At 34.0% G+C, this 22,937-nt stretch overlaps 1 protein-coding gene across 2 annotated transcripts in view; it reads left to right on the top strand.

The window, feature by feature from the left end:
* LOC111154534 (multimerin 1) overlaps positions 1 to 22,937 on the top strand; it is a 65,152-nt gene that overhangs the window by 18,469 nt on the left and 23,746 nt on the right. For both annotated transcript variants that reach the window (XM_022514199.1, XM_022514208.1), the window contains exons 2-4: positions 9,089 to 9,208; positions 11,956 to 12,062; positions 22,538 to 22,642. In XM_022514199.1, coding sequence (XP_022369907.1) covers positions 9,089 to 9,208; positions 11,956 to 12,062; positions 22,538 to 22,642 — 332 coding nt within the window. The remainder of the gene's footprint in view (positions 1 to 9,088; positions 9,209 to 11,955; positions 12,063 to 22,537; positions 22,643 to 22,937) is intronic.

Below are 22,937 nucleotides of genomic sequence, written 5' to 3'. Positions count from 1 at the left end.
CAATGATATTGTTAAATTAGGATAGTGTGCTAGGGAGAACATTGACTCTGGTTGATGGTGTTATCTGAAAACTGGTGTTTTGTTTTGTTTGTTTTTTGTTTACAAAGTTAGAGCATATATTTATCCTCAGGAACTTAGTAGCTGAACTACTGAACCACATAAGGCTTTATTTGATTGTTTTCCTCCCTTATTACTGACATCAACAAAATTAGGCTTGTTAGGATATATTCTTGCTTTTGATATTTATTTTGCTTTTAAAATGAATTACTTTTTACTAACTTGTAGGAGAGAGAGGGGCAGAAAGAGAGAGAAGAAATTGACCACATACGCTACCGAGTTGAGAAATGAGCAGGTTGGATTTACAAAAGTAGTAAACACTTGTCATTAAAAACACATGACTACTTTTGATATATTTAGAATATGTTTATATTACTAATCATCATTGAGTTTAGTGGGAATTTAACTGCTATGTGTTTCAGGGGTTTAGTGTATGATGATGTACTATACCATAATTTCACAATTTCGCTGTTAGTGATGGACAAACTTAGCTCAGGTGGTTTGATTGGAATATATTTCCATGCAATCATTGCCTTGTAATTAGAACAAAAGTGTTCCTCATAAGATAAATGAGTGGCAACATGAACGAACTATTCTTTTATGAAGGATCAACAAATATTCTTATCTACAAATTAAGTCCCACAGGAAACAGTCCTTTCCTTGAGGCATTTATGAATTCATTAATACATGTATATATTTTTATCATTTGTTTGTGGTCACCTTTAGGTACAAGGTAAAGAATGATTCTCAAGTCAAGGAGGCATAGGTGTTTGTTAGGTGAGGTGTGGGGGCTGATAGGAGAGTTGCAAAATAATCCCCTTTCTCTGAGAATGTTTTTTCAGAGGTAGCCGTGACTGTGTTTCATTTTCCTCTTGTTCCTCTTTGAATCCCTAAATTCCTCTAAATAGGAGATGGCAGGAAACAAAATCATAAAGTTCCTTCACTTCATAAAGTCTCCCAAACACAAAATCTTCTCTAACTTCCTAGGGAAAAATTATATACCATTGGCTAATTTATGGTGGAGGCTTTGCTTAACTTGATGTCTAATGAATATCCACAGTTCCTATTATTCTCATGTTACTATGTCAATTCAAGCCACAGGTTATCAGTATACAAGTTTGAACATTCTGCCTTTTACGATAAGATGGCAAGCAATTTATCAATATGAGTTTTAAAGACTTATATAAATGGACGCTGTTAATTGGTCGATTGTTGTCTTTTATTTCTTAAAGAAAATATTTGTTCTGGTCATTATTTAAATGACGCCTTTGTTGCTCAGTCTACTCTCGGTTCAGGATAAGAATGTACAGGATTGGGTCACGGACTTTTCAGGTTATGCTTCAAATGGCAAATCACTAATTAATGGAACATTTTTTTTAATTTAGTCTTTTTACTAGATCCTTGGGAGACCAGGTTTCTAAAATATTTCAGTCAAAATTACAGTATAGAGTAGACTGTTTATTTACGATGCTTCTCTTCGTTCACTATCCACAAGACTTCAAGTTATTTAAGTCCAGCTGGAATCCTTTTTCTTCCTTCTATTTTGCATGGTCTGCAAGCTGGCTGATCTTCATAAGTAACCAGAGCTACCTGGTTTTCCCTAGAACAAACCTTTTACATATTAACTTGGAAAATCTGAAGAATCAATACAAGCTTTTTTCCGTACATGCTGCAGCACCAAGGAAACCGTGTTATTACCCTTAAAGAGAATCCCAAATGCAGTCTGCTGTTTGGAGGGTTACGACCCCATGGAAAGCTGAACACTTCAAAGTAACTGCTCTCCATCCACCATAATCAGTCTGGAAAGGTACAAAGGATTTTTAGATTTCAGCAAAATGCTTGTCTGGGATCATTACATTCGCCTTTATACTGCCTGTCACCATCTTACCGTGCTTAATTTTCTATTTTTAAACTTATATTTTCCAATAATTTGGTTTTAAATTTTCTATTTACATTTTTAACATCCCTTAATGAGCTTATTTCATCAGTAGCATAAACCTAATTACAAGTCACACCAGGGGCTCTTTGGCTGTGGGTAGTTCTTCCAATTTGCACTGGATCAAAGATTGCTGGGCCATGAGCAATCTGCCGGTCTGCTTTTTGCCCACTCAACTCTTTCAGTCATGAGATTGTCTTCGTGTTTAGGAATTTAAAAAGATCTCTGCAGGTGACACTGAGATTCAGTCTCACAACAGATATCTATATCTATCATGTATCGATCAGTCGATCCACCTATCCATCCAGCGGTCATCTCTTTTTCCAAAGCCCAGAGTATGTAGGGATGGAGATACTGTTTTTTCTGTCCTGCCTTGTACACCTCCCTCAACACTCATGCAGCTAATTCAGGTGACAGACTATTTAACTGCTTCTGTTGAAGCTGCTCATTCTCTAAAATTAGGATGATCAGCGAATTTGCATAAGAAATCTAATTCACATTTTAAAGTCTCCCTTTTTTGTGGTCCTCTCAATTTGAAATCTTCTGTATTTCTATTTCTTGCTTTTGCCAGTTCTTTGTTTCACAGTATTTTTGCAAGTCTCACCATGCTTTTACAAACTGTGCCAAAGGTCTTTTTATTTCTTTATGGAACTAACCATTCAAACTTCTCATTCAAAAGATCCTCGCACAATAAGCTATATGGTTCTCACTGTATTTGCTGTAGGGGGATGAATGACGGAGTCCGCTTTATTTGCAGAAAAAACATTTGGTCCTAAGAAGCCTAAATATTCCAAAGCAGATGTTTATTAACTTCAGTGTCTCTACTCTGGGGAATAACTGTGTACCCCCTTTGGTCTTTAACATTTAGATTGATTTTTTTAAAGATTTTATTTATTTATTTGACAGAGAGAGAGAGAGAGAGCACAAGCCGGGGGGAGGCAAAGGGAGAAGCAGACTCACCACTGAGCAGGGAGCCTGAGCCGGGGTTCCATCCCAAGACCCTGAGATCATGACCCGAGCAGAAGTCAGATACTTAACCGACTAAACCACCCAGGTGCCCCAGATTGATTTTTGTATTATTTTAATTATTATTTGTATTTTTAGGCAAAATAGATTTTAAACATTCTACTGATTTAGAGGCATACATGCCATACTGATTTGAACTTGTAGTGATTAGATTATACTGTTGTATAACATTTCTTTTAATACCATATTTTGTAAATCATCCCTGCCCCTTGCCCCCAAAAAACCTCATTATAAATGAGAAAGAAGAATCTAAATTAAATGTAACCAGATGCATATTTACAATAGGGAAAAAAAGTAAGGATTTTTAAAAACTCATGATATAATTTAATCATTCAATTAACCTACAGTTATTAAGAGTTTTCCATAGTATGGTGTAGGGTCTTTATGATAAAATAACTTGGTATTACAACCAGGAGTGAAGCTGAGCCTTCTTTCCCTAAAACAACGTTTATATATATATTCTGCTACCAACCTTTAAAAATTAAAAAAATAATTTATGTAACATATTACAAGCACAATAAAAACACTTTCCAGACTTCTACCTTTAGCAACTAGGTCTCACCCATCTGTATTAGGTCACTTACTTTCTCATGTAATTTGTTTAGTAACTTATTTTTATGCAATTGCAAATAATTGATGTTTTGTGTCTGCATTAATTTAATAGTTAACATTTAATTCTCTATGTCCTCTAACTCCATTTTTAGCATTAATGTATATTTACAATTTAAAATTCCTTGAGGTAGGGAATATCTTTAAATATCTTTATCATTTTGGGGGGCTTCTAATGTTTGAATGTCATCTAGAAATATGTACTTTAATAAGAGCCATGTTTGTCTGATCATGACATTTTTGTGGCAAATGACTCTGATGCCGTGGAAGTTTCCCAGCTATTTCTATACTATTTTGTGTGTTGAAGAGAATAAGCACACATGGATGGACATAAAGGAAGTTTTTTAGAAACTGGTTTGAGAAAAGTTGTGGATGCAGTATGGTCTCATTGATAAGACATAAGATCAGAACAGTGAGTCAGCTAAGTCTGTAAGATGGGATTTATTTGTTATTCTTAATCATAATATTTTAAATTATGCTATATTTGATCCATACAAAATAGATGCATTATTAAATATAGTTTTACCATATATACAGGTATCCCTAAACAATGTATTGTTCACTTTTATTTTTTAGCTTTACATAAGAAAAATGCATCATACTGTATTTCTTCTGTAACTTACTTGTATCACATAGGTTTGTTATATAAGTTAAATTTGAACTATTAGATAATATTATAGTTCTTAAAGGTGAATAATGTTCATTGTGTAAATATTTCAGCATGTATTTCTGCATTTTATGTTAAATGGACATTTGAGCCACTTTTAGTTTTTGATAATTATAAATAATGCCTACTGCTAAAAATATTCAGATATATGATTCCTGTATACCTGTGCAATAGTTTCTCTAAAATATATATCAAGAAGCATAGCCACTGGGTCAGAGGATATTTGCATGTTCATTTTCACATAATATTAACAAATTGTTTTTCAAAGTGGTTGTACCAATATATACTTCTGTCAACAGTATTTAAGAGGTTCCTCCTATTCTCTATATCCTCTCTATGTGAGATTGTTGAATTCTCAATGTTTGCTTATTCTGAAGTATCAAATATTATTACATTGTGATCTTAATTTGCATTTTCTTGACACCAACAAAATTGACCTTCTTTTTATATGCTTAATGGCCATTGGTATTTCCTTGTATAAAATGTTTGTTCAAGTAGTTTGTCAATTTTTCTATTGTTCTATTTTTATCCTGTCCTTGTCTTACTCATTGGTGGGAATTTATTATATATTATGAATATTAATCTTCTGATTCATAGTCTCTCTTTCTCTCTCTCTCTCTATCTCTCTTTTTAGACAGAGAGGGAGTTTGGGGCAGGGGCAGAGCGAGAGGGAGACAATCTTAAGCAGACCCCAAGCTGAGTGCAGAGCCATTCATTACAAAGCTCAATCTCACCATCCTGAGATCCTGACCAGAGCTGAAACCAAGAGTCAGACATTCAATTGACTGAGCTACCCAGGTGCCCCATAGCCTCTCTTTTTCAATCACTTCTGGTGTCTTTACATGAACAAAAATTCTTAAACTTTATACAGTTAAGTATTTTAGTTACTACATTTAAAAAAATTTATTTTTCTGTATATTTGCTTTAGATCTTGCAAAGTTCACTAATTATCTCCAATAGCTTTTATTTTTTTTGTAGATTCATCATGATCTTCTACATAAAACCTAAGTTTTCTGCAAATAAACATACTTTTATGTTTGAAGTCACTGGGTGATTTCACTTCTCTTTCTTGCCTTATTACATTGGCAAGATAATCTCAGGTCATGTGGATATATGTCTTTGCTTTCTTCTAATTGTCTTACAGTTTTAGCTCTTACTTTTAAGTCTTTGATCAATTTTTGAGTTGATTTTTATAACTGGTATGAGATATAGGGGTCCGACTTTATCTGTTTGTCTGTGGCTATCAATTTAACTTACCATTATTGGTTGAAAAGAATAATCTTTCCCCATTGAATTGTTTGGCACCATTGTCAAAAATTAGTTGATGATAAATGTAAGGTTTATTTTCTAAACTCTAAATTATCTTCCATTGATCTATAGCACTATTCTTAGGCTGGTCAAATACAGTCTCACTTACTGTAGTTTGTAATAAGCTTTGATATTGGATAATGTGAGGAATGAGCCCTCCATTTCTTTTTCTTTTTCTTTTTCTTTTTTAAAGATTTTATTATTTATTTGACAGAGATCACAAGTAGAAAGGGAAGCAGAGGGAGGGGGAGGCAGGCTCCCTGCTGAGCAGAGAGCCTGATGCGGGGCTCGATCCAAGGACCCTGGGACAGTGACCTGAGCCAAAGGCAGAGGTTTTAACCCACTGAGCCACCCAGCGCCCCCTTCCATTTATTTTTCAATATTGTTTTAGCTATTCTGAGTTTCTTGCATTTCCACATGAATTTTAAAAACAGCTTTAAATTTCTGCAAAAAAAAGGCAGGAGGGATTTTGACTGGGATTGTGTTGAAGATATAGATCAATTTAGGGAGTATTGCCATTCTAACAATGTTAAGTCTTCTAGTCGATGGACACTTTCCATTTATTTAGGTTGTCTTTCTTTCAATGATATTTTGCAATTTTTGTACTTCTTTTGTTAAGTACGTTCCTGAGCATGTGCTTATTTTTGATGCTATTGTAAGTGGAATTGTTTTCTTAATTTCATCTTTGAGTAGTTCATTGCTAGTATGCAGAAATACAATTGCTCTTTGTATATTGAAACCTTGCTATATTTGCATATAAGTTCCAGTAACATTTTTGTGGATTTTTAATAATTTTCTAAATAGGAGAAATATATTTCTATGATATGTTTTCAACCATATATATATATATATATATATATATATATATATATAATTGTTTGACTAGAACTTATAGTAAAATATTAAATCGAAGTTACAAGAGCAGACATTCTAGTTTTATTCCTGATCTCAAGTGGAAGCTTTCATTCTTTAAACGTTTAATATGATGTTAGCTGTAGGTTTTTCACAGATGCCCTTTATTAAGTTGAGGTAGTTCCCTTCTTTTCTGAATCAATATCTGCCTTCCTTTATCTCTTTATGTTTTTTATCTGGAATTTATAACATGCTTAAGGGAAGTTTTACTTTGTGTTTATCTTCCTGGATTCACTGAACTTCTTAGATCTGAAGACTGATATTCTTTAGAAAAATTTCAGCCCTTATTTCTTAAATTATTTGCTCTTTCTTGATCTTTTTCTCCTACTCTTCTAGAACTCTAATATATTTTAGACCACTTGAGTTTCTGTTCATTTGTTTTAATATTTTTTCCTCAGTACTTCAGATTGGATAGTTTCTTTTGCCCTACCTCCAAGTTCATTGATCTTAATGTCCAGGATCCACACTTCTGTTAAGCCCAATCCAGGCAAATTTTATTCATATCTTGTATGTTTTTGTTCTATTTAATGGTTATTTTTTTTTTTTTTTAGATTTGCCATGAGTTTATTCATTATGCTCATTTTTTCCTTAATAATCTTGAACAGGTTTACAATAACTATTTCAGTCTTTGGTTGCCTGCCAATTCAACATCTATGTCATCTCTGTTTTGTTTTGTCTCTGTTTATTGGATGTTTACTCGTATATTGGTCCTATATTCCACCTTCTTCACATATCCGGTTCTTATTATTGTTTATTTTTTATGCTGGGATGCTATGTTCTGAACAGATTTTGTTGTCTTCCCTTAAAGAGCATTGACTTTTGTTCTGGCGTGGAGTTAGTTATATCAAGGATGGGATTTTTGTTAAGGTTTTGTTGGAGTATGTGTAAATTAGACTTACCTTACTAGATACAGATATTGTTAGGTTCAGGAGAACACTCAGATGTTTAATGAGCCTCTCCTCTTTGGCTGGTCAGAATTCTCCATGATGGGATAAAATCTGGAATCTGTTCAGCTCACACAGCTTCACAATATTTGTTCTCTGGAGGCCTTGAAAAGACTACTATTTGCAAGCTCTGCATGGTATTCAACCCAAGATTTATAAGAAACCCTATTTTTTTTTGTTTTGTTTTAATTTTTTATTTTTTTATAAACATATAATGTATTATTAGCCCCAGGGGTACAGGTCTGTGAATCGCCAGGTTTGTACACTTCACAGCACTCACCATAGCACATACCCTCCCCAATGTCCATAACCCCACCACCCTCTCCCTACCCCCCTACCCGCAGTCCCCCTCAGTTTGTTTTGTGACATTAAGAGTCTCTTATGGTTTGTCTCCCTCCCAATCCCATCTTGTTTCATTTAAGGAAACCCTATGTTGACTTAAGATGACATCTCTGCTACCCCCCTCATTTTATGAACTTTATCTACATATTCTAACCACCTCAGCAGCCCCAAGCTCATATATATTTTCTTCACCCAGTGTTCTCTCTCTTTGGATCTATTCCTTTGCAATGTAGTTTGAAAACTGTTTGAAGACAGAAAACTAGATTCAATATGGAATTCACATGTTGTTCCCTTCTCTCAAAAATTCATTTCACTGTATTGTCTGTTGTTCCTTTATATATCTTGTCCAGCTTTATAGAATTTACCAAAGGAAAATAAATCTGATAGTCTGTAATGGCCAGAGAAAGAAATTTCTGAAATTTGTGTTTTTAGTTTATTACATAAAAAATAGAATAAGCTTATTCACTTGTATCGAATTAAAGTTTGACTTAAAAAGGCTCTAAATCTGTAGATTAATTTGAGGAGAATTGACATATTTACATTGGCTATTTCCATCCATTAATAGGATTTATTGGATTTTCTTTTGGGCCTTTGAATAAAGCTTAAAATTTATGTTATATCTTACACTACTTTTGTTAGATTTAAAAAGAATAATGTTATATTTGTTATTATAAGTACTGCCTTTTTAAAACTTATTGTTAGTACACTGAACCATAACTGATCTTAATGTTGTGGCCATACATTTTTATTAATTATAAAAAATTTGTATTGATCTTAACTACATGCTGAATTCTTTTAATCATTTGCATCTGGGCTATTTCATATTTTTTATTCACAGTCATAGCATCTGCTACTAATAATAGTTATTTTTTTCTCTCTTTTGATTCTTACAGCATTTACTTATTTGCTTTTGTCTTATTGCACATTGTTCATTAGAAGTAATGGGCCTACATCTGAGTCTACAATCTAAGTACTAATACTGACATTTGCCATAAAGGCAGTCTTGGATTTTTACTTAACTTACGGCTGAACAATGCAAGTTCTAGTTTTAACTCTTATTTTTTCTTAATTTACTTTGATCTTGTAGTGTTTTTTACTTTTCATGTGTACAACAATGCAGTAACAAATGTGTTTTCTCTCATCTCCAGATATTTTAAAGATAGAAACCAATTTTTAAAAACATCTACTTCACAACACCAACAGCAATAGAGGCCTATGAAAATAATTTTCATGGAAAGAATTGTTTTGGACAATGATTTTTTTTAACAAAATTTATCTCTTCCTTAGGAATTGGTGTGCTTATGTACATACCAGATTATCTCCCACAGTGATACTAGACAACCAAGTCACTTATATTCCAAGTGGGAGAGGGTCCTGTGGCTGGGCGAGTGGATCCTGTCCTCAGAGGTATGTGACATTTTTTTGAAAATAGCCACTGCTTATAGTGTATTTGTGCTTGTTTTGGAATATACAAAGTTAATCATCCCAAGTGCATATGTGTATAATAGGGTCAGCGTAGGGTCATCACAGTAAATTAGATGCGTGATTTGGGGTAAGTTAAAACGCAGTTACCAGTAATACATGCTTCATATGGGAATTTTTAGAATATGTGAGATAATGCAGTAATATGCTTAGCCTAGGGACAGATACTTTGTGAGTCTTCAGTAAATGTTAACTTTCATGCTTATTTCAATTTTTACTATTACTATTACCTTTACTCTATGACCTGATCAATAATCCTGTCCTTTAATTCTTATGACATTCATATGCAGTTTTTAAATTTTATTGATAATTTCTGCTTCATATTAGGTCAGAAAAATGTGCATAACTTAATTGCAATTGTGCATGATTACACAGCTAAGTGGGGCCTTTCTTTCTATGTCTACTTTAATGATTCATGTTATTTAATTTTCATTTTTTTAAAAACCTATTTAGGACATTTAAAAATTGTTCAAATGTGGGGCTGAGTAATAAGTTCTTTGAATTCATACAGTCACAGTAGCTTATCTGAAGGTGTTTCAGAAGACCCTGAAATAAAAACTAAAATTATTATTCAGGCCATGGTGGCTCATGTTATGCAAATTGTCGTACAAATAAGTGAGGCAATGAGTCTGACACATTGGCAGTCTGGAACAGTGCACAGGAAGGATATGTAAAAATCAAGGTGTTTCTTACTCCCTGGAGGAATAGCTAAGGTTCATGGTCCAGAGAGCTAAGCACATCTTAGGGATTTGGGAGAGCTGAGCTCCAGTGCTGCTTTCAGCATTTACTCCCTTTGTGGCAATTTCCTTGTCGACATGATACACAGAATGCATTGTTAATTCTTCAGTAATGAAAATATTACCACAGCAACCCCATTATACTGCCCTTCTGAGTTCAAGGTGAGTCTCTCTCTCTCTCTCTCTTTAAACAAACCAGAAATATGGATCCTTATTCTCATCTCTTATCTTTCTCTATCTTTGAACGTGTCTCTCCATTCATTCATTATTTCAGTACCTATGCAGTGTTTGTCACTTTCTCTTTTATTATGCCAGAGCCACATCTAGCGGGGATCTCGTTTGCTAAAGCAGGGACATTGACCTTAATAATAATGCAACTATCTGCTTGAGTTCATCCTAGGAAACTCTTAAGGGTCCTTTTCCAAACAGCCTTACTTTCTATTTAGCTTTAGCTACTGGACTGGAGCTATTTCACTGGACAGAGTTACTTACTGAATATAATTTCCTGAAATAAACCCAGATAAATGACTAGCCTACTTTGAGAGATAGGAAGAACTTGTAGCTCATCTTAAAACTGAGGAATAACCTCACACATATTGAATTACCCTTCAGGTCACAGCAGAAACTAAAACCCAAGTCTCCTAAAGCCCAGTTGGCTCCAATACATTCCCTCACATGATCAGGGTTTATCCACAAAATTGACTATTGTTGGCCCCACATAGTTGTAGGGGACAAGCTAGATAATTAAAGGGAGGCTAACCCACGGAGCGTGGATTAAAATTCCACCCCGATCACTTTTAGATTTGAAACATTAAGCACATTATTTCATCTCTCTGTTCCTCATGTTCCTCATCAGCATATCATGATTATAATAATAATATTTTCCATATAGAACCAATACAAAAATTAAGGTAATGTATACCGATTTGATAGCCTCACTTGATAAATATTAGCTAAATATTAAAGTCATAAGGGTAAGAATAATATGCCCAAATTGTATTTATAGATTTACATTTACATATATAGTACCATTCACCATTTATATTGATTGCTATGTTAAAATGCTGTAATCTCTTCATTTCCCTTCCATGGTTTCTTCTCAGAAATATTTTCTCATATTAGATCTCTTCCTCTCTCCCTCTCTTCTCTGTCTCTTTCTATCAGAGATAAATACCATATGAGAGAAATGATATTAAAAATTAATATTTTAAAATTTGAGAAAGGGAACACTGCAGGTTAAAATCATAGTGGTCATTGTAATTTCAATTAGATCACCGTTACAAAATTTAAGTTATTTGATATTGATCTAGGGGGAAACAGATCCTTTTAACTCTAACGATATAAGAAATACTAAGAATTGAAATAAAGGAAATTGTCCTCATAAGCTATTTTTAAAAAATTAAAAGAAGTTTTAACTTTGGTTTTGTAAAAAGTATTATCAAGGGAAAAGCTATGCTATGTTTAGAAAATGTAATGATAGGTATAAACTTAAAATACCAAATAGCATAGATCTTAATGCTTTTTGTAATTTATTTAAAGAAATGTAAGTTTAACACTAATATCGATGAGTGGCACCAGGATGGCTCAGTTGGTTAAACGTCTGACTTGATTTCAGCTTAGGTCATGACTCAAGGTTGTGAGATGGATCCCCACACTGGCTCCGTGCTGAGCATGGGGCCTGCTTAAGATTTTCTCTCTCCCTCTCCCCCTGTCCTACTCTGACCTCTCATGTGCTGTCTCTCTCTCTCAAAAAAAAATATAATAATAATAATAATTATATGTATATATAAAATGATAATAATATTGATGATGAAGAATATAATAATAACAGATAACATTTATTGAATGTTTCTCATATTTTAGATATTGTTTCCAAAACTTTAATTATCCCAACTGATAATTTAATGTGAGACAAATAATTGCTCTCCTCTCCAGATCTCAGAAGATAACAAATCCTGTCTACAGGATGCAACATAAAATCGTTACCTCATTGGAATGGAAGTGTTGTCCTGGATTCAGTGGAGCAAAATGTCAGCTAAAAGGTACATTTTAATAGTAATTTTATAATAACATTTAAAAGCATAAAACTTTTGGAGAATAAGCAACTGATTCCAGTGAAGAAAAGATTTGTATTTTCCCTTTTGAACCAAAGTTAATGAACATGTAGCCAGTCATTAAAACTGTTATGTCAATAAAAAAAAAAAAAAAAATTAAAAAAAAAAAAAGGGGGCGCCTGGGTGGCTCAGTGGTTAAAGCCTCTGCCTTCGGCTCGGGTCATGATTCCGGGGTCCTGGGATCGAGCCCTGCATCGGGCTCTCTGCTCAGCAGGGAGCCTGCCTCCTCCTCCTATCTCTCTCTGCCTGCCTCTCTGCCTACTTGTGATCTGTCAAATAAAAAAATAAAAAAATAAAAAAATTTAAAACTGTTATGTCTCTAGAGCTTTCCAACTTAGCAGCTAGTTTAGCACCCCAAATCTCATAATGAGATATCTTACATATTCCTATATTGTTATGTTAGTTTTAGAGGATGAGTAAGTGGAGATCTATCACATTTTTTCTTAACTATATGCTATGGAAGCAAGCCTTATTAAAATATCAGAAATCCTAATTTTATATTTTAAATTATCATTAGAAGTGACCCTATATGAAAATAAACTACCTTCTAGTTTTGTTCCAGTTCAATTATTTGAAATAATATTATGTATGTGAATGAAATTCAGTTTTAAAGAATATACAAGTGTAGCATGAATAATTGTGCTTTTCTTCTTAAATCCTAATAGAGCCATTTTATCAACTGTGATTGTAAGGATTTTCTGGTGGCAAGGCTAATCAAACACATAGTAACCTGCTGTGGCCTAACATCCGTGTGGCTATTATGTTGCTCTTGGCTTTAAATAAGTTTCCTTTGAAAAATAAGATATGGCATCAGCATACATATTTTAAACGAATGAATATTACAAGAAAAACCATTAGCAATGGTGAGGAATTCAATCAGCAGCATGAGAGACTGTGATTAAAAATTAATGTAAGTGTGGAGAAACCATTATGATTCACATTTAAAAAAAGAAAGTTGTAGTACAAAAGCTCTAGGAAACTTGCAGTTTCGTTAGGGATGTTATATATGGTTTTTCTAGCCCATTCAGTGAGAATCTGTAGGCAAATTCAACTGTAATGCTATTTGTTCTGGGTTTGGCCTGAATTTCAGAGATGTCATAAAAATTTAATATATTTTCAGGGTATATTATGAATATGTACTGCATTTATAATCAGGTAAAATAAACTTTTAAATAAAATTTCATCTATGCCAAAAGTATTCAGAAACAAGATAATTTAGCATAGTCTAAAAAAGTCCAAATATGATCCTGCTTTCACAAGATTCCTAATTTATGTGAGTTGCACAGTTCTATTCCCAGTGGTAAAACATATTTGTTTATAATCTGTTTATAGCAGATGATAAAAGTTATGAACAGTATTTAGAACTGTATTTCTAAGTCTAAGACTAGTTTCTATATTTTTCTTCTTTCATGCAGAAGATCTGAGGAGTACTAATTCCATGAAGGCTATCTTAGGAGTATTAATTCCATTATTATTCTTAAAGATTCAAGCGTTTGTTCACAGAATACCTTTCTAGAAATTTAGACTGTCATTACACACCCTGTTGCACCTACGGAACTGAACGCTGATGTGTAGCAAGAAGCAAAATCTTTATGTCAAGGAATGTCATAGGCTATAGCTGATTATGAACTGCCATTACTTCATACTTTGTCCTTCTTACCTACTAATCGATTATTAATCACTAAGGTGGACTATAAACATCTATGAGGAAAAATCATAGAATTCCATCACAAATGTACACACAAGAAACAAGGCTAGTTGACAGTTTTGAATATCTACTATGTATTGTCATCCCTTCTTTTTTTTTTTTCAAAGCATCACATGAAATATTTAAATTAAATTCAAGCAGTTTAGCTTTGATTTTTTACTGACATCTCATGTTCTGTTTGGAAGCAACCTGTGGATATTTTTAATATTAGATTTACAAATTGTCATCTTGAATCCCATTAACAACAATGTTCCAGAACAGATCTATGACCTTCTGTCACAGTACAATAATTAGAATTACTCATAATTCAGGCATCTGCTGATTAAGCTGTTGTGTAAAAGTCATCTTTCTATTGAAATCTGCAGTAGGAATAACTTTCTGATGGCAGCTATGCCCATTGTGTCATGTCATATAATCAACTCAATATCACTGTGATTCCAAAAAAAAAAAAAAAAAACAAAAACAAAACACCCTACTGCTCCCTACTATATTCTGACCATGCTACTCTTCACTTTTATTGCAATACATAAAAGCTGTTGAATTTTTTATTAGTGCAGTTGATGCACTGGTAGTATCAAGAACTACTGTGTCTTTGTCCCTTGAATCAGTCTTCAATTATTTCATCTATCCTGGGCTTCTTTTCCTTCCTTCCTTTCTTTCTTTACACATTTTCCCCTTCTGATTCCTCCTTCCTACAGTCCAAGTCCCCCCCACCCCTCCACAACCATCACACTTTATATATGTGCCAACATTCTCATTCTTATATGGAAGGGAAAATTGTCAGGTTTCCTTTGACAACACTCTTCACACTGTCTCATATGACAAGCAGCCCTAATATGACAGGAATAATCAGTGTGGCTCATCCATTCTTTAAGCTTCTTCAGAACCCTCAAGGGTTTGGAATAACCTGGTCATGTAGCTACTGTGATAATTACTTCAGTGTCAGGCCTTCACATCAGGAGATAATTTCATACGTAGAAAATTTGTAAAATACTACATACATTTTACAAATCCCTACTTTCCCCAAAAGTTCCATCCCCACAAATAAAATAAATGTCATAATACAAAGTAACAATTTCTTTTTCACTTAGATTGCAGTAGAGTAGTCTTTTTAAATATACAAGGAAGAGTCATAGAACAGGAATAAAATAGAACAGTTAGCCACTGTACTCTCTTTTATTTCTCCTCATCCACTTCTCTACCTGTTTCTTTTTCTTTCTCCCCCCAACTCCTCTACAGCTCCATCTCCAATCTGTTAGAAAGGGATATTGTAATTCAAAATCCATGAGGCAATTCTTCCTGTTGTCTTACTCTACAATACACTGTTTGTAATATTACTGACCCTTCATACATGCTCATTTTGCTACAATTTAGATAATCAAAATTCTGGTTAAATGTTCTAGATTAGCTTGTTAAAATATTAGTCATACTATCAAGAGGAAACCAACTTTTTAAGAAGTCTAAGTGAATAGAATTTGTTGGTTAAAAAAAAGAAGAAGCATTAAGTTCAACAGCAAAGTAATAATTTTGATGTATTTTACATTTGGTATACCTTTTTGAGGAGCAAAGAGTTTATCTGCAGAAAAGGAGCTAATTTTGTGATGTGGACTCCAAGACATTTTTTTTAATGTCAGCAACAATATGCTTTTCAAACCAATTTTATAAAATTTGCAATAATGTGCTTTTCCAGTAGATGTCTCTAAAATGTTCTGAAGTACAACAAGGAAATTGTGGCTTGCTGTAATGACACAAAAGACAGGAATTTCAGTTCAAAAAATGTTCAATTAGAGAGGAGGAAAGAAAAGTTTCTTTGTAAACCTGTTTAAAAAATTCCAGTCAGCTTTACTCAGATCCTCTCTATAAGAAAATTATGTTTTATGAAATGTATCACAGATATTATGAATGCAGAAAATACAATCATGCAATTGTTGAAATAAACTGATCCTGCCATATGTTATGAATATATAAAAATGTTTCATTTTACAAATGTGGAATAATTCAATAAATTTTATGTTATTATAGCATATTAATTATGGGACTTCTCCAGTAAAATTGTTTTAAAATATGACTTCAATTGATATAAATATTTAAAACATAAAAAACTCCCTGTATTTCTTATATATTTGCATATCTAATTCATTCCAGTGGCATTAAATGCTTTCTCCTTTAAGAAAGAACATTACCACCTATAAGCATCTTGCTCAATTATGATACATTTAGTCAAAAGTCACCATATAGGGGCACCTGGGTGGCTCAGTGGGTTAAGCCTCTGCCTTTGACCCAGGTTATAGTCCCAGGGTCCTGAGATCAAGCCCCGAATCAGGCTCTCTGCTCAGCAGGGAGCCTGCTCCCCGCCCCCACGCACAGCTCTCTGTGCCTGCCTCTCTGCCTGCTTGTGATCTCTCTGTCAAATACATAAATAACATCTTTCAAAAAAAAAAAGTCATCATGTATCTTCGGTCTTTGTTGCACCAAATTGCTTTTTTTGATTTGACTACCAAATCTCAGTAAATCTTTACATATGTACTGACCATCATCAAGTAAGCATTCACCTGGTATTGCAGGATCAGTAGGAAAAGGGTCTTGTCACACAGGAGGGTTTTTGGTTCTAAGAACAAGCTTCCTCATTACTGAGTTGCCCTTAATGGCTTCCTCTATATGCTTCAAAGGTCTGGAAGGAAATAAAAAAAAAAAAAACCTCATAGTTAATACCTGCCTAATAAAAGGAGGATGAGGAAGAAGAGTAGGAGGAGGAGAAAGGAAGAGAGGGACGGAAGGAAGGAAGGAAGGAAGGAAGGAAGGAAGGAAGGAAGGGACACCTAATAAACAAATTGTTGCTCTTGACACTTGCTGACCTTGCTTCTCTAAGTCCTTGATCCACCAAGGACAGTGTTTCCATGCAGGAAAAAAGAGGAATTGTATTGAGGGAATAGAAAAAAATACTAATAATCTGATTTTTTTAAATATATTGCATTTTTTAAAAATCTGAAGTGCATAAAGATCTTTAAAAGTTATTTGACTTAAATAAATGTCCTTCTGTCCCAGCACCCCTGTCTCAGAAAGAACCAAGAAAAAGGGATTGAGAAATCCGTTCTAGAGAACAAAGCAAAGGTCTGTGCTGAAGTGCAAGATAAGATAAGATTGCCTGGGAAACCTAGAATTTGTCGTAGCTCTTGTGGTAGGGAATACATTTGGAAAGACAGAAAGATTGTTAAATGAAAAAATAAAAGAGCATCGATCATCCAAGAACTTTATCACAGGAGAGTAACTGACTCCACTGTCAAGAGATCCTATCAGCACTTCTCCACCGGCTAAATCCCATGCAATAAACTGGGATGAATACAAGTATTGAACTCCAGTCAACAAATAGAGATGGGAAAAGATAACATAAACTATTGAATTTGTTAAACAGGCATTTCAAGTTTTTACAGCCTTGGCAGGGACCCAATCCAAAGAATTTCAGAAAAAGAGATTCATATGACAATTGGCTCTCAAGGATCTTTGTGTGATGGTTAATCACTGTTTCTTCCACTTAGGAGTACAATTTCCTCGCCTGATTCCTCTTAAAACAATAAATTAAAAAATAATTATAGCTAAGAGCAAATGTAAAGTTTTAAATGTGTACACACACACAATCACATTAGTTTTTGTCACTTAATATTGAAGATATTTTCCCCATTCCATTTTCTTTCAAATCAGGAGAAAATTTCATTTTTCTTACTTCACATATATTATGTTTTCATAAAATGAGGAGAGAATTACTGAAGATCAGTAGGCAGAAAACTAAAGACTTTCACTTGACACTTCTATGTATTATTCTTTGTCCCTTTCAATAGCTTTCTTTTTTCCTCTGACAGTTTTATTTGTTTTTCTCCTCCATTTGTCAATGATTCTAAAGGGTTTTTTTTAATAATTTATAAAACTTTTTGACATGGTTTTTTTTTTTACGTGGATGATTCCAGCTAAACGATGTTTCTGTCACACAGATGATTTCATGTAGAGTACTGTCTCAACCTCCTTTAAAGAATTCTCCATCAGATTTAGAGTCAATGGATGATACCAAGTTTTGGCAAGTTGATCATTTCTATTAACATACATGATAGTGCCATCCTGCCAAATTATCTGTTAGTCTTTACTGAATTAACAATGACTGCATTCAAATTTTTTCCAGCCCTTAAATTCTATGTGCATTTTACATATTTAATATATTTATTACAAACTAAATCATGAAAATTGTAGAATGTCCTATTTAATTAATTCATAGAGCTTTGCAAATGTCATTTGGCCAAATTTGTGGCACCATAAATCAAGGAATGTAAATATTTATTATATTTTTTAGTTCTGTTGTATAAATATTATTTTCGTATAATTAGAAAAATTGATGTTTTCTCATGTAATTGCTTATTAATTTTTGTTTCAAATGAAATACATACATTTTTCATATCTGAAATGTCTTCTAATCCTAGGTTAAAAAAGAATTGACATCTCTATTAGAATGTTATTTCTGAGGGTGCCTGGGTGGTTCAGTTGGCTAAGTGTCCGACTCTTGATTTCTGGTCATAATCTCGAGGTTGTGAGATCGAGACCCAAACCAGCTCAGCATGGAGTCAGCTTAAGATTCTCTTTCTCCCTCTCTCTCTACTCCTTCCCCACCCCCGCTCTACTCTCTCTCTCAAATAAATAAATAAAATCTTTTAAAAAAAAAAAGAATGTCATTTCTGAAAAACAGTTCTCCACTTTTTAAAAACATGGCTTGTTTTCCGAATGCTAAACATAAAACACTAGTAATGATATTCCTATATAGGAATTATATTAGGTAAGTTCTGTAACATTTTCTTTTCTAAAAATGATCTATTATTTAAATTATATGACGTTAAAATTCTAATTTTATTTCATAAACATTTTCCTTTATTGATTTTTTTTAAAGATTTTATTTATTTGACAGAAGAGATCTTTATTGATTTTTATTAACACTATTTGATAAAGTATTTATTCAATTTTTTTATTATTTCAAAAATTTTGCTTTACTTGAAAATTTTTGTTTCAAATCTTATTTCATGAGATTAATTTCATAAAGTTCTTTTAACATTTTCCTCTTGATTTCAAATGAACTTTAATGGAAATTGATTGTCATTATGAAAAACAAATCTACTGATTTCAATTTTAAATGAAAAAAGTTTAGGGGCGCCTGGGTGGCTCAGTGGGTTAAAACCTCTGCCTTCGACTCAGGTCATGATCCCAGGGTCCTGGGATCGAGCTCCGTATTGGGCTCTCTGGTAGGGAGCCTGCTTCCTTCTCTCTCTCTACCTGCCTCTCTGCCTACTTGTGATCTCTGTATGTCAAATAAAATAAAAAAATAATAATAAATAAATGAAAAAAGTTTAGAATATTATTTGAGTCAAAGTTTACATAGCATGTAAAAATCCACTAATTTTATTGAAATTAAAATTGAATTGATTTTCATTCCAGAAATACACATCGTTTTATATTTAATTGATTTTTATATCAATTTAATGTTTTCATATCAAAAGATGCTCCAGAATGATTTTTTTAAGAGAGAGAGAGGGGTAGGGGGAGGGCAGAGGGAGAAGGAGAAAGAGAATCTTAAGCAGGCTCTATGCTCAGCACAAAGCTGGATGTAAGGCTACATCTCACGATGTTGACCTGAACTGAAATCAAGAGTTGGGTACTTACCTGACTGAGCCACCCAGGTATCCCTATTACTGATAAAATTTCAATGGTTTTTCTTTTTACAAAAAAATCACACTCATCAGAAGTGCTTCTAAAATTTAAGCTTTTGTCTCTTTTCCAGTGTTTTTAATAATTTATTATAAATTATTTAATTATGTTTATCAAAATTACCTCCTCCTTATAAAGGCCCACTTCTCTTTGGAATGATAGGAGACTCAAGTTTGTCATTTATTAGAGTTTAAATAGATTATGTCTTTAACATATGTTCTTATTATCAACAGGCAGGTGTCGTTATTTAAAAGTCTATGAAGATCAAATTCTGGATTAAAACTTTAATATGAAAATAGTTGGGATTTTCAGCCTTGTAACAATGAAACATTAGAATTAGAATTTTTCACAATTTTTTCTAAATCAGTACTTCTTAACTAAGGTCATACATCAAAAATCACTTGTAGAGTTTAAAATTATATGTATATAATATTTAAAAATATATAATAAAATATATAAATACATATATGTGTGTATATATACATATATATATATATGCACATGCTCAGTTCCCAGAACAGATCTTCTGAATCAGAATCTCTGGGTGAGATAATGGAAAAGGCAATGACACTTTCAGTGTTTCAGAACTTACAGGTGCTTTTGTTTGTCATCCATCATGAAAAATCATTAAAGAGGAAGAAAAAAAAAAAACAATGTGTTTAAAGTTGATAACAGATAGAAAAGGAAATTGGAATTGTAACTTGTTTGTTGCCACAAAACAATATAATTTTATTGTTACTATAATCGCACATTTCTTACTAACAAAGTACCCTCTGTCTACCATGTTATGGAAATGCCTTTAAATGCACCAGGTTTTTTTGTTTTCCTATGATTTTTTGGTTTTGTTTTCCAGTGATTTGATAAAAAGGTAAGCAGTAAGAAAATGTAAACATCATTTGTTCATCCTGTTGATGAACATCACATGTTCCTTTTGCTATAAATGCTTGCTCATATCCTGAACCCTCTTCCACTACTAAGAGAAATAGGGAAGGCTGTGAGATAGGTAATTGCTAGGGAAGATTTATTTTGATGCTTTATTCTGGTGATTCTCAAACTTCAGTGTGCATTGGAAACACCAGAAGAGCTTGTTAAAACACGAATTACTGCCCCACTCCGGACTTTTTTTTTTTTTAAAGATTTTATTTATTTATTAGAGAGAGAGAGAGAGCAAGCACAGGCAGACAGAGTGGCTGGCAGAGGCAGAGGGCGAAGCAGGCTCCCCGCCGAGCAAGGAGCCCACTGCGGGACTCGATCCCAGATTGCTGGGATCATGACCTGAGCCCAAGGCAGCCGCCCAAGCGTCCCAGACTTTTTTATTTTTTAAAGATTTTATTTGTTTGTTTGACAGAGAGAGACACAGCAAGAGAGGGAACACAAGCTCTATCCCAGGACCCTGGGATCATGACTACAGCCAAAGGCAGACACTTAATGACTGAGCTACCCAAGCATTTCCAGACTTTTCTAAGTTAGAAGGTCTGAGATGGGGCCTAGAAGTTGTATTTTCAAAAGTTTGCAAGTGGTTAAAAAAAAAAATACTACCCATAAAAGAAAAGTTTCCAGGTGATACTGATATTGCTGATCTAGGAACCCTGGTTTGAGAAACATCACTTTCTAGTTACTCTCTTCGGTATGCTTAGATTTTAGCTGGTAGAAAAATGCTTTCTACATCATCTAAAGAGGAAACTTGATAAAATCTATGCAATTATTTATTAGATATATTTATATGAATTAATTTGAATTTAGCCTTACTAGGACCTAAGGGAAATTTAACACTTTTTGCCACTTTTGCAGCCCCAAAATAAGTATAATTTCCCCAAGCTTTCTTCCAAATAAATCAACAATTATACAGGACTTTCCATAATACAGTGGAGAGAAAAAAGAGACAATATCAAAACAAAAACCTTGAACATGAATGGAAATTCGTTAGTTTAGCTCAATGCCCTGAAGAAAAGCGATGCAAAATTCAATCCAACAATAGAGACTAACTCACATTAATACTAAATATATTATTCTTTCTATGGAGTAGAAATCCTTCAGTATTACTGTCACAGTCACATATGCCTTAGGGAGCATAATTAACATGGGCTAGAGGGAAAGTTTCACTGGCACATAATTTCACATGGGAAGAAGCACAGTTAGACTCCAAACGCTTATTTTCTCATATAATTATTTTCTCAATACATTTATTTATTAAAAGTCTGCAAATTACAGGCCTACCTTACTTGATGTGTTCAATGCTTTTAATAATTTTCTCTCTAAATTGTTTTCTCCAGTGAAAAACTATATTTCCATCTAAATATTAACTTGATTCATGGGAAAGGGGAATCAATTCTTTAACAGAGTAGACTTATTTTATAAGAATTTCTATTTTTCTGAAATTTCCCTGATTTTACCGGTTGATCCCCTTACGACTTGCCATGTAATAGTTTACTTTTACTGGTGGTCCTTGCGTTTTGAGTCTAGGTTTTTCCTAAAAATCTGGGAACAACCCATTTAGTTAAGCAGATACTCTTTCAGTCAGGAACCTGTAGCTCTCCCTTATTTCCAAGGAGGCACCAGCAGGAAATCGCATTGTTAAACAAGCGGGCTTTGTGGCAGTCCACTTACAGAGCCACAGTAGACTTTAACACAGGTGATTTTAAAGTCCCCTTGGTGATGCAGGCAGTCCATGTCCTCCAGTTTGCACAGCTGCCACATGCTACCATCCATTCTCGCCTAAAAGGGGGCCTGAATAATTTTATTTTTTCCAAACGGAATTAGAGTCCCGGACTTCCAACACAAGGTGGTAGCACATTGCCCTCCGGATTGGGGCAGAGCAGCTCCTTCTGCAATCCTGGCGGACTGTCATTCTTCTGGACAGGGAAAACGAATGGCAGTGACGTCCCTGAAGGACTGGAAGAAATGAGGCAGTCCCAAAGCTTAACTCTCTCTCTCTTCCCTTTTTGTGTTCGTCTAGCCCAGGAACAGCAGCACCTGATACACAGCAACCAGGCTGAGAGTCACACCGCTGTTGGCAGAGAGACCCCTGAGCAGCGGCAGTGGCAAGACTGCGGTGACCCAGGTCGCAGATTGTAATTGCTAACATCCCTAATCCAATTATCGTCGACACTATTTATAACAACTTCCAAACAAGAAAACACTTGACTGTCAAATGCTTGATGGGGACACATTTAGCATACCCTTCAATCCTTTTCTACTGGTGCGCCCTGTTGGGAGAAACCTTGGAGGAGCTGAAGGTTCCCAGCCTTGAGGGATCATGTATGATTGTGAAGCTCTGTGTGCAAACACAGGAGATGATTAAAAATGCTGTTATCCTAGTTGTAAGGAAATCACAGGTTGCCACAGTAAGGTCAAGC

This window comes from Enhydra lutris, unplaced genomic scaffold (assembly GCF_002288905.1).
Source record: "Enhydra lutris kenyoni isolate GAN:26980312 unplaced genomic scaffold, ASM228890v2 scaffoldscaffold3, whole genome shotgun sequence".
In the NCBI taxonomy this organism is placed as follows: domain Eukaryota; kingdom Metazoa; phylum Chordata; class Mammalia; order Carnivora; family Mustelidae; genus Enhydra; species Enhydra lutris.
This window is presented reverse-complemented; position numbering and strand designations above follow the sequence as displayed.